This window comes from Cydia splendana, chromosome 3, assembly GCF_910591565.1.
Source record: "Cydia splendana chromosome 3, ilCydSple1.2, whole genome shotgun sequence".
NCBI lineage: Eukaryota > Metazoa > Arthropoda > Insecta > Lepidoptera > Tortricidae > Cydia > Cydia splendana.
The window spans coordinates 7,589,571-7,603,039 of NC_085962.1; the positions used below are offsets into that span (position 1 = coordinate 7,589,571).

A 13,469-nucleotide genomic window follows, 5' to 3' on the forward strand; every position below is an offset into this window, starting at 1 on the left:
TTTTAACGCGCTTTGAGAAAGCTCTCGTGCGAATGGGGCCTTACAGGATTTACCTCCGTATCTAAAATAACGTCACAACATTTCATAAATTCTATATCATAAGAAAAACTGAGTTAATTAAATGTTTTTGTACTTTAATTTGAACTAATTTGCGAACTTAAATTTCGTATCTTATCGGCTATATAAAAATACAAGGTTATGAAACAATATTTATTGTAAGATCATCCCGAGTACTTCTAAAAGTGTCCTCTTAAATACCTATAGGTACAGTGGCGTTCAAAAGTGCATGGATAGATGTCGACCGTAATGCCTTAATGTTACGCTTGAAACATCTCCATGCATTTTCGAACGCCAGACATGGAAATACATTTTTTAAATACATCACTAATTTACATAGTTTTGATATTATTACTTGCATTATTACATTTACTGCATTAATTTCGTGAGTTGCTAGGTTTTGACTGTGATGACACAGGTGGTTGCCTGTCGTCAGCTGTCGAAATGGCGCTAACTCGATTTAGAAATCTAACATGAGTATCTTCTTCTAAGGTAGAAGGTAGTGCCTTTCCTTTTGTCTCAGGTAAAAAAAAAGTTACAAGAGCTCCGATAAGAGCCGAAATTCCAAATGTACAAGCCGCTGCAGTATTTGATAAAGCATTTATTTGAGGACCTATAACCTGCCCAATTCTGGACACAAGTGATAAAACACCTAACGTAGAACTACGTATATTTGTAGGAAATAATTCAACACCGTAAAGAAAAATAACAATAAAAGACATATAATAGCATGAACTAGATAAACCGGCAAACATTGTTCTTACCCAGGAAGGATTGAAAGTCACCGGCACACAAATTACGATTAACATGAATACACCAGATAGAAACATAGTTGTTCTAAGGAATGGTCTTCTCCCGAACCTATTTACTACAAGCATGCCAATAATGGTCCCTATCGTTAATAAGGTCCCATTAATCACTGTATTTAGATGAACTGTTGGACTCATTTTTCCTATGAACTGTGAAACTCCGTAGTAACACATGCCACAAACGAAATATAGATACGCCATAACAAAAAAATTCTTAGTGTGGTTTCTATATTTAAAGATGTGGTGAAATTTTATGTCCTCTGATTTATTATCACTTTGTGATGAAAGGTATGTTTCTATCTCAGCTCTGACCGTATCGTGGGGTACTTTATTGCTGAAACAATGGACTTAATTTAATCACAAGGAAGTAAATCCTTAGAGTTAAATCACGGTAAGTTTTCATGCCAAGTACCACGTCAAGTACAGTTTATAGATAAATGCGTATTATTCATTCTTACTGCCAATTTTGTGTATTCAGAGTCTTGTCCGAATTATGATGCAAAGATTTATAACAAAATTAAATGTCTAAAAATATTTAAATAAATTGAATACAAATTGTAGATGGCGCTTTAAATATACTAAGATTTATTTAAAATACAAGAGAAGTTGTTTTCAAAAAAAACTCATTAATGGCTCACCCGATCATGTTCAATTCGTGAATACTAAGTATAATTTTAATAAGCTTTATTCTCTTGATTTTTACGTCCGGTTCAAAAGTAGAGAGGAAAGGAGGCAGAAAAGTGGATGTGACATACGGACAGACAGATGGACATAACGAAACTATAAAATTCCGTTTTTGTCATTTTCGCTAACGAAACCTTACATTACCTTACATTACGAATTACATTAACATTGACAAACTTCATTCATGTTGAATCATCACTAAAAATAAAAGATGATAAGTGTACGGGATTTATCAAACTAGCAAAGTTAATAAGGAGTCTGCAAACTACAAACTACAAAGATGAGACGTCTATCCGAACACTGGACCACTACATAACATTCAATAGGGGCTTTAACTATGTTTTACCTACATCAACCTGAGCTTTAGTCGAATTTCAATCAAATTTGAAAGACAGACGTGTGTTAGGCGCTTGAAACTTCAGCGAAATTAACCCATAGGGTAGGTGTACCAATGAATGAACAAAACGCAGCACTTATCGTAAAATAAGAATTCTGTGTATTCCAGACCTGGTTTTCTTTTTCCATTGAATAACGTCAATATTTATTGTAGTAACATTTGATTCAACTCTAGCTCGACAGTTTTCAGTTTTCACCAGAAAAATGTAAAATAGGCTAGCTTTTAAGTTGTTAATCATTTGTAATCTTATACCATAAATAAGAAGATAAGTTAACTACCCTGAGATTAATGTGCCATTGTAATGTATTTGAGCATATCTATCTATCTAATACCTTTAAACAGAGCAATTCTTGTTTATTTATTTACTAGCTGTGCCCGCGGCTCCGCCCGCGTGCAGTTCGGTCTGTGTCAGTAAGCGGCTAATTTCTAATCCTAATTTCTCTCCCTCTCCCCTGGAGACGGAACTTGAAGTAAAGTTGACAGATGGATATGCTAGAGGACTGAAGTCCAGATAAAATATTTTATAATTAGGTACCTACCACTAAATAAAACTACACCCCAAAATCAATAGTTTTTTTCGCCCTTATTTAAATTTTACACGTGATTTAAACTTAGAGAATATCCAAACGGAGTGGTCATTAACAGACGTTCCCCTCTGTCGAAAATAGGCGGCCAATGGTCAACCGACGTTTATCTGACATGGCTATGTTTACGTTACGATGTGCCCCTCCCCCGCAAAAAACGGCAGACTATTTTCTACCGAAAATTATAGACATAGCGTCTCCGTTGGTTATATTCTTTAAGGATTTAAACGACAGAGTAGTAGGTGTATATCGGACGATACAGTAAGGTATACGCGCGCGAGCGAAAGCGAAGCGGCCTGCCTGGCTAGAGCGCCACTCACCGTGGTCTTCTTCAGACTCCTGAGGAAGACTACGTGCCCCTTGTAACCTCAATGCGCTGCGAGACTTTCGCGAATGATTCGATTTTTTTCGGGAAGCCATGGTACCTAGTATAAAATGCGAGTCCCAAATCGTTTGACTCCGCAAACGACCAGTGCTGGATTAAGATATTTTGATGCCCTAAGTATTTCTAGACCATTGTGCCCCCTCTCCCTAGGGTCATCAAGATTACATTGAATTTTTTTTGTAAATTGAGTGACGTTCATAGCAACCGAGTAATGCTGCTGCAGTCGCCAACCGAATGTCACCTTTATGATATCTTAGACAGTTATTGAAAACGCGAGCGAAGCGAGCGCGAAAATTTTTCGATATAAAAAAACGCAATTTGATAGAATATTGTCCATTTTTTACTTTTGTATGGAAATCAGTCACATCATTTTATCACGAAAATTGACAGTGCTGCAGTAGTAACGTTGCAACAGAGTAATGCTGCTGCAGTCGCCAACCGAATGTCACATTTATCATATCTTAGAAAGTTATTGAAAACGCGAGCGAAGCGAGCGCGTAAATTTTCCGATATAAAAAAACGCAATTTGATAGACAGTTGTACATTTTTACTTTTAGTATGGAAATCAGTCGCATCATTTTATCATGAAAATTGACAGTGCTGCAGCAGTAACGTAGCAACAGAGTAATGCTGCTGCAGTCGCCAACCGAATGTCACCTTTATCATTTCTTAGAAAGTTATTGAAAACGCGAGCAAAGCGAGCGCGAAAATTTTTCGATATAAAAAAACGCAATTTGATAGACAGTTGTACACTTTTACTTTTAGTCCCAACCAGGCGCGAATCCAGGATTTCATACAGAGAAGGGATGGGACAGTTTTCTATCAGCCTAGCATAGGGCTTGATATTTAAGGGTCTCAGCGAGGTTGTTTTCATACAGAAAAGATGCAAGAGCTTGGAATTGACCAAGTGGATTGAATTGGCGAAGTGTGAGCAAGGCAGACGGCCCAGCTGCGAAAGTGGAAAGCTTGGATTTGGATCCACGCCCAAGTGTAATTAAGGCAGAAGATCAGCTTTGCCGTAAGGCAGAAGGCCTCGCATTAAGACCTAACGCCGAACTGCAAAAGAGTGGCTTGAAATCGAATCTATGCATGTAATCACGACTCTTCTACTGCTCGCTCTTTGGCTTCACTCGAAAGCGCTACTTGATAGGATGCTTTTAGTTTTCGACTTTAACGGGGCCCCTTATAACACTTTGACAGTTAGGTCTCAGGATCGCGGCTAAGGAGCAACTTGGCTTGGCCGACAAATCCGGTGTGCAATAGAGCAAAATTCGCTATAAAATCGGTAACCTATGGCGAAAAAATCGGCTGGCCGCAAGCCCGAAAGCAAGATATTTTTCCATGACTTAAGGGCCTCCGCGTAAGGTCAAATCGAAAGCCTACGTTGGAGATGTTATATTGGAGATGATATGTGACCCTTCGTTATTAGATGGGTACTTGTACACGTATAAAAGTTTCATGTAGGTACCTACTCTACGACGACTGCAATACTGATGCAGCCTGCGCGTTTTTTTGACTTCGGTTTTGGTGCCCCCTAGACGTGCCCTAAGCAAGCAAGTGCTTATTTTGCTTAAAAGGGTTAATCCGGCACTGCAAATGATAGAGGTCAATGTTTTTTTTTCAAAGTACCCACCTTCGTGACCATTATTAAGTGCTTAAAGGAGGTATGAATATGGATTTGATATGGATGCGATATAATTACGATTAGGTATTATTCATGACGGAGAAAATAAATAATTTTAAATAATTATGCAATTATATGCGCGTGTTGATATGTGTGTTTATTTTACCACTACTTAACTATGTAAACTCATTTTTAGTTTTCTTGATTACTTAATGTTTACTCAGTTCCCCAAAAGATGGCACTGTGCAATGAGGGGCAATTAATTTATTGTCTTTTTATTTTAATTTTGTTGTATTATTAAATCAACACAATTATTCAATTAAATTTGTTGATATCCGTACGATTGATTGAAATTTTAGAAGAGGGGTCTTCTAAACTTAGTGTTAATTTGGCAAAATCCTTCCTCGGTGGCTTATTTATGTCACACCGTATTAAATTCAGCGCCATCTGTTAGTTTACCAGGGTACTCTATAGTGGTAGCACATATTTGAAAAAAGTTTGCCCCTCCTTCCTAAGTAGCGCCATAAGATTCAGGGGCAAACTTAAGTCAATCGAGTGTTGTGGCTACCCTTTAAGGGTTGAAATTTTATAGCCTATAACCTGGCCGGAGATTTTCTCGACAGATTAGTAAAGTTTTCATCAAAATCCGTTCAGCCGTTTTCACGTGATGCGCGTTCAAATAAACAGACAAACAGATAAACAGACAAACAGACAAAAATTCTAAAAACTGTTGGAACGTGTTCTGTTATCAATTCTAAGTATGCCCAGTCAACTTTTTTTCAAATATCTTCCATGTACAGACTTTCGACCCTCTTCAGCTTTATTATATGATATAGAAGATATGTATATTTATATTGTAGTCATTGTCATAGTCATAGTACATATATATTTCGGTGATCTCGGAAACTTCTCTAACGATTTCGATGAAATTTGCTATAGGGGGTTTTCGGGGGCGATAAATCGATCTAGCTAGGTCTTCTCTCTGGGAAAACGTGCATTTTTGAGTTTTTATATGTTTTCCGAGCAAAGCTCGGTCTCCCAGATATTCCTTATGAAATATGGTGTGTATTATAAAATATTACATTATCTACTCACAAGCGACAAACTTTCTCCATGACTTTAATCGCCTCCTCTTTCTTGTTTTTGTCCATTAACCATTTCGGTGACTCCAAGAGCAAGAATTTTATGATGGCACAGAACATGACAGGCACAGAGATCGCCAGTTGAAATTGATCGCAATCCCTTAGTAGGTAAGATATGCAAGCTAGACAGATGAGTCCTAAGTTGGAGGCCATGTGAATGAATGTAGATACAGACGGGCGGTAGTCAGTTCCACTGAACTCCACGCATAGTACGTAGCCGGAAACGATTGCGCCGCCATTGCCGGCGCCTTCGAAGAATCTCGTAATGCAGAAGAGCCAAAATGTGTGAGTGACGGTCACTAAACAACCAGCCAAGCTGATGATTATCTGGCATATAGCATATATCAGTAGGCGCCCATATCTAAAAAAACATTTCCAATTTGTGATAGATGGATGGTTTTAGTCCTTTCCTTCCACATCGACATTTAATCCTCAAAGGAAATGTGTTGTGGAAGGACGGAGGACCTGGCAAAAGGTCGACAAGGCCCCGTTTCCTTGGAGGATCTTAAAACTCACAGTTTTTCTGGGGGAAGAAACTCTTTGGGTTCTGTATGCCTATGTAATGTACGTCTTTGTTAGATCAGCACTGAAAGCGATATCGTGCTTAATGTGATTTTGCTGCATGAAACGTATAATAAACATGCGCATAAGACTACGTGACAGTCAAGTGAATTAATACTTTCGGAGAACCTCAAATAATATTGTGTAAAAATTAAGATGTTTAAAACATCTCATTTTATACATAGTCCTCCACTACAAAAAAGAGTTTTTCATCTTACTAGCTCTTACGTGGCTGGTAGGCCAAACTTGTTCTTAAAAACTCTTAAAATATCTTACCTATCATACTGTAAATTACCTGTCGGACAAAAATCCAAAAACTAAGGCTCCTACAAGCAAGCCGAAGAAAGAAATGCTTTCACTCATACTTATGAGCCACATTTTGTCGCATATGATCCCAAATTTTGTCTGCACTGTTTTCGTGAACATACTGTAATCCCAGATTGGGTTGTCACAGGGACACGCATTTTCCTTCGCTGCTTCATCGCCGCCACAAGTATAATGCATCGGCGGCGACAGAAAAATTATGTTAAGGGTATGCCAAACAGACATAAACTTGGTAGCGAAAAACACGCCTATAAAGTAAATGTGGTAACGTGTAAGTTTCTTAAAGTATACCTCTGCTGGATTTAACATTACCATGATACATAAAATTCAAAAAAATGTTTTGTTTACTAATTTCTAACAAAATTTTGGCACGATTTTGGCAGCATGTGTGACACACGTTCACAGACTTTTTGTTTGACATGTTTTTTTTTATTTATTGGTTTTTGAAATAGATTTTTGTCTATTATATAGTCTGGCAAACAAATTTAATTAGTAGAAAGAGCAAAGAGTAGTATAATATATAAGAAAGAGGCAGCTTTAAAAAAAGTAGGCTCTTGAATGGTCGATTGCAATACTTAGAGTCAGACCAAGACAAGTCTGCATCGATAGCACATGCAGTGCAAGTGTTATTTTAAACGTCAAACTTCTATGAAATTATGACGTACTTATAAATAACACTTACACTGCGTGTGCTATCAAAATCGATGCAGACTTGTCTTGGTCTGACTCTATACAAAATTGAATTAGATAATGTATAATAGAGTCCATCTAAGCAGCGGGGTGTCACTACGCAGTTTAGGTACATTTGGCCGGCGCGCCGCCCGGAGCGGCAGGCGTATGGCAGTGGGCTGCCGCTCGACCGCATGATAGTCGTGTCACGTGGCGCTCGCGCAAACAAGATTCACGGTTCGTGCGCGGTTATAAGTTTCAATTTTGTTGCAGGCGGCGAGTATAGGTATAATTTTATACCTAAATCTTACTTTTGTGAAGGAGTGAATTTTCTGTACGGTAGTACTATTAGTTATTCTGTGATCTAAGCTTGGGTCGTGGTTTAGTATGACAAGAGAAGTCTGTTCTGAAAGAGAAGAGTCGTGAAATGTATTGGGCCCCATACATTCCACGACTCTTCTCTTTCCGAACAAACTCTAACAAAAGGTAAACCAATTTCGGAGGCCAATAATAAATGTCACATTTCAATCGCACGAAGCCGCCAGACCGTGAAATTCATTACATTGCAGCCGATCACAGTTTTAAAATTTTCACGTAATAATTTACAATGGCACCGAGGGCAATTCGAACTTACAATTTGACGTCAGAATGATCTGATTTTGTTATCATTCGCCTGTGCGTCTCGTTCGCGCAAATACCTACATATTGTATGTACAAGTACGAGAATGATAGCAAAAGGACATAATTTTTATATTCGAATGTAACGTCGAGTTGGCGTCACTGGCACTGCGCGCAATGGGAGCGAATATGCCGAGAGGCGTAAATGGATTCGGTTGCATTCTGAGGTCGAAGATCTGTTGATGATGGAAGTGTCGGTTATAATCATCACCCGAACTCACGCTCCGAGGTACGCTTGACGTACAAAACATATAAAATACCTACATTAAGAAAGTCAACATTAGTTAAATACTTTCCTTTCCATGAACATTATTTGAAACACTAAGGTGACACATTTATATGTTTAAACTATTCATGTACAAGCTTCCTTTCCACAAAAGTGTGATATTTTATATTTCAGACAAGTTCGATTCCATATAAGTTTCTTTAAGTTACTTATAGTCGACATAAGAGTGCAGTAAACTTTTGCCTACTTAATTCACAATGTTCACATTATATCCGGTATCCATCAGGTGCTGTGGTGTCTCCTCTGTCACTGGTCACTTCTCGTCGTGCCATAATATCATCGCAAATGGCGTTCACACTTTCTATATCGCGCTCACTGAACAGTTCCGAAAGTCAGCTAGAAATCTATATCAGCTACTCCTAACCATCTCCCATCGGACTTAGGTCCCCAAGCACAACACCCGCCTGGAGAGAGTAGTCACCCTTGGCCTTCTCTACTTACTATAGTAATTACATCTAGTTTCTTTAATTCCTTGTTTGGATCGCGCTGTGCTAAATTTATTACCACTCATAATAGCTGTATTAAAAGGTAGCCGTTAATTCCATATAATTTACAATAGGCTGAAGAACAATGGTTATATTATGCTGAAAAGTAGGTATTTTACGTGTACCTATTGAGAGCTTTGTTTTGTGTCGATTTGTACAAATTATTACATTTACTAGCTGTGCCCGCGGCTCCGCCCGCGTGGAATTCGGTCTGTGTCAGTAAGCGGCTAATTTCTAATCCTAATTTCTCTCCCTCTCCCCTGGAGGCGGAACTTGAAGTAAAGTTGACAGATGGATATGCTAGAGGACTGTAGTCCAGATAAAATATTTTACAGTTAGGTACCACTAAATAAAACTACACTCCAAAATCAATAGGTTTTTCGCCCTTATTAAAATTTTACACGTGATTTAAATGACAGAGTAGTAGGTGTATATCGAACGATACAGTAAGGTATATGCGCGCGAGCGAAGGCGAAGCGGCCTGCCTGGCTCGAGCGCCACTCACCGTGGTCTTCTTCAGACTCCGGAGGAAGACCACGTGCCCCTTGTAACCTCAATGCGTTGCGAGACTTTCGCGAATGATTCGATTTTTTTCGGGAAGGCATGGAAATGCGTATAAAATGAGAGTCCCAAATCGTTTGACTCCGCAAACGACCAGTGCCGGATTAAGATATTTTGATGCCCTAAGCATTTCTAGACGATGGTGCCCCCTCTCCCTAGGGTCATCAAGATTACATTGAATTTTTTTGGTAAATTGATTGACGTCCACTGCCGCATTACAGCTGAGAATGGAAATCAGTCACATCATTTTATCACGAAAATTGAGAGTGCTGCAGCAGTAACGTTGCAACAGAGTACTTAATGCTGCTGCAGTCGCCACCCGAATGTCACCTTTATCATATATTAGAATGTAATTGAAAATGCCAGCGAAGCGAGCGCGAACATTTTTCGATATAAAAAACACAATTTGATAGACAGTTGTACATTTTTACTTTTATTATGGAAATCAGTCACATCATTATATCACGAAAATTGACAGTGCTGCAGCAGTAACGATGCAACAGAATAATGCTGCTGCAGTCGCCACCCGAATGTCACCTTTATCATATGTTAGAAAGTAATTGAAAACGCGAGCGAAGCGAGCGCGAAAATGTTTCGATATAAAAAACACAATTTGATAGACAGTTGTACATCTTTACTTTTCGTCCCAACCAGGCGCGAATCCAGGATTTCATACAGAGAAGGGATGGGACAGTTTTTTAACAGCCTAGCTTCGCATAGGGCTCGATATTAAAGGGTCTCAGCGAGGTTGTTTTCACACAGTAAAGATGCAAGAAAGCAGAGCTTGGAATTGACCAAGTGAATTGAATTGGCGATGTGTGAGCAAGGCAGAAGGCTCAGCTGCGAAAGAGGAAAGCTTGGGTTTGGATCGACGCCTAAGTGTAATTAAAGCAGAAGGTCAACTTTTCCGTAAGGCAGAAGGCCTCGCATAAGACCTAACGCCTAACTGCAAAAGAGTGGGTTGAAATCGAATCTATGCATGTAATCACGACTCTTCTACTGCTTGCTCTTTGGCTTCACTCGAAAGCGCTATTTGATAGGATGCTTTTAGTTTTCGGCTTTCACGGGGTCCGTTATGACACTTTGACAGTTAGGTCTCAGGATCGCGGCTAAGGAGCAATTCGGCTTGGCCGACAAATCTGGCGTGCAAGAGAGCAAAATTCGCTATAAAATCGGTAACCTATGTCGAAAAAATCGGCTGGCCGCAAGCCCGGAAGCAAGATATTTTTCCATGACTTTAAGGGCCTCCGCGTAAGGTCAAATCGAAAGCCTACGTTGGAGATGTTCTTACGTACCCTCACTCTCTTACTTGATCCCTACGACCCTTCGTTATTAGATGGGTACTTGTACACGTATAAAGTTTCATGTAGGTACCTACTCCACGACGACTGCAATGCTGATGCAGCCTGCGCGTTTTTTTGCCTACGGTTTTGGTGCCCCCTAGACCTTGCTTAGGGCACCAGCCCTAAGCAAGTGCTTATTTTGCTTAAAAGCGTTAATCCGACACTGCAAATGACAGAGGTCAATGTTTTTTTTTTCAAAGTACCCACCTTCGTGGCCATTATTAAGTGCTGTATACGTATGAATATGGATTTGATATGGATGCGATATAATTACGATTAGGTATAATTCATGACGGAGAAAATAAATAATTTTAAATAATTATGCAATTATACGCTTGTTGATATGTGTGTTTATTTTACCACTACGTAACTATGTAAACTCATTTTTAGTTTTCTTTATTAATTAATGTTAACTCAGTTCCCCAAAAGACTGTGCAATGAGGGGCAATTAATTTACTGTCGTTTAATTTTGTTGTATTATTAATTTATAATTATTCAATTATTTTTGTTGATATCCGTACCCCCTGTTCTAAACTTAGAGTTAATTTGGCCAAAGACATATGTAACTTCGTATAAGACGAATAGAGTCTAAGGAAAAAACGTGCCTCGGAATTCAAGTAAAAGTCATTCTCGAATAGATGGCGCACACACCTTTAGCCTATCCTCGGCTAGATGGCGTGACGACACCGTTTCATATTTAACAATTTTAACACATAGATATCAGTGAATGAACATGGATTAAAATGATATAAAAATAATAAAATTATTTATCCATATATATAAATTTTTTGATAACTTTATACGTTTTCATTTGGAGTTTTAGTCGTGTGTCGATAGATGGCAGTAAATTTACAGTGACTACAAAATTTACAATGACAGGACCCCTCTATACTATCTATTCTTTTTGATTTGGCAAAATCTTTCCTCGGTGGCTTATTCATGTCACAACATATTAAATTCAGCGCCATCTGTTAGTTTACCAGGGTACTCAATAGTGGTAGCACATATTTGAAAAAAGTTTGCCCCTCCTTCCTAAGTAGCGCCATAAGATTCAGGGGCAAACTTAAGTCAATCGAGCGTTGTGGCTACCCCCCCTTTTAGGGGTTGAATTTTTATAGCCTATAACCTGGCCGGGAATTTTCTCGACAGATTAGTAAAGTTTTCATCAAAATCCGTTCAGCCGTTTTCACGTGATGCGCGTTCAAATAAACAGACAAACAGATAAACAGATAAACAGACAAACAGACAAAAATTCTAAAAACTTTTGGAACGTGTTCTGTTATCGATTCTAAGTATCCCCAGCCAAGTTTTTTTCAAATATCTTCCTTGTACAGACTTTCGACCGTCTTCAGCTTTATTATATGTATAGATAGATAGATTATATACTATTTGCGCGGATACAGTTACGATATTTGATTTTGGTGAGGGATTTGTGGGTTTGTCCGGATCGTTGAATTCTGGTGTCCAATAACGATAGGATATAATTACATAAAATATATATACAGTGGTACTACTAAACTAAATTAATAACTAGCTTACATACATTACATAATGCTATCAAGTTAAATACTTCAACAAATTCAGCGCCATTGCCGATTTCATAACATGAATTCCTTTATTTATGGGCATTTTCATTTAACTTGTACAAGTTAAGCGCGACTTAAGTCGTGTTTTAGTAACGTCTAACCGTTACATTCCTGACAAAATGTATGGGATTTGACATTGACCGTCAGTTTTGTAACGATTGCTAACCAGCCGTTAGGTGTTCAATTAAGTGAAAATGCCCTTATACCATTATAGTTCAACTCATCATTCATATATATGGTAAAGTTGGACCAAGAAAAGTGTGCTAGGATTTTGATAGCATACGCAATTACGCAGTGCAAGTGTTATTTATACGTCATAATTTCATAGACTATGACGTTAAAAATAATACTTGCACTCCGTGTGGTATCGAAATCGTTGCAGACTTTTCGTGGTCTATTTCTAGGTACATTTATATGGCCCGCAAAGTCTTTTGTTTTGGTGGAGTGCACGAGTTTTGATAAAACCAAGACCGCATAATAAACACTTAAATACACAAGACTTTGTGAAAGTTGAACTTCGATTGCGCTCTGAAGTTTTGCGCGCAGTTTAAAGTGAAAACAAGTGGAGCTTCAGTGGGTTAAATGCGAACTAACATAAATATTGGTATTGCGGGCTTGGCTCCGCTTTGATAACTTGTGTTGAGTGCCGTCAACTGTTTTTCTTCACGTATGCGAGTAGCATTTATAGGGAGCTTGCATGAACTGGAGCCCCCGTTTATTGGCGCGAAGTGACAATGTCAAGTTAAGGTTTTCAATTTAAGACTAGATGGATAGCTGGATGGATGAATGGATGGATGTATGGACGGAAGGATGGATGAATGGATGGATCGATGGATGGATGGATAGCTTACAAGGAAGCGCACAGCCGCAGATGTCAACGTATGGGGTAGCATCTCCTTATCGACGTGAATTCATTACCTTGGTCATGTGGTGGCATTTCATTTATTTTTGTTAACTAATTAACATGACGGAAGAGCAGGATCTCCTGCCACAGGTAATTTCTATAGGTACCTACTAAGTAGGAGATCTTAACCTTTATAAATTAACCTGTATTGTTTAACAGAAATAATAAACATTATTCATTTTCATTTTCACCTTCACGGTGCTGTGGTGTAGCTTAGCGCGTTGTAATGTGTCCAAATTAAAGAATATTAATTTCATATCCATTTTCACATACAAAAGATATACGCGAGTACCAGCTGTTAGGAACACGAAGGCTTAACTAAAACAGTTGGTGTAAGCGCGCGTGTACGGCAACAAAAGTGGTCGCCGCGGAACGTTCGGAATGGTCCTA

At 38.7% G+C, this 13,469-nt stretch overlaps 1 protein-coding gene and 1 long non-coding RNA gene across 2 annotated transcripts in view; both read right to left on the reverse strand.

The window, feature by feature from the left end:
- Positions 1 to 13,469, reverse strand: part of LOC134806469 (uncharacterized) — a 200,981-nt gene that overhangs the window by 99,208 nt on the left and 88,304 nt on the right. The gene's annotated exons all lie outside the window — the stretch shown is intronic.
- On the reverse strand, positions 435 to 6,882 carry LOC134806661 (solute carrier family 22 member 1-like). The gene is made up of 3 exons (XM_063779990.1): positions 6,539 to 6,882; positions 5,636 to 6,043; positions 435 to 1,200 (listed from the first exon to the last, which is right to left on the reverse strand). Exons 1-3 carry the CDS (start codon positions 6,880 to 6,882, stop codon positions 435 to 437), a joined length of 1,518 nt encoding a protein of 505 aa, XP_063636060.1.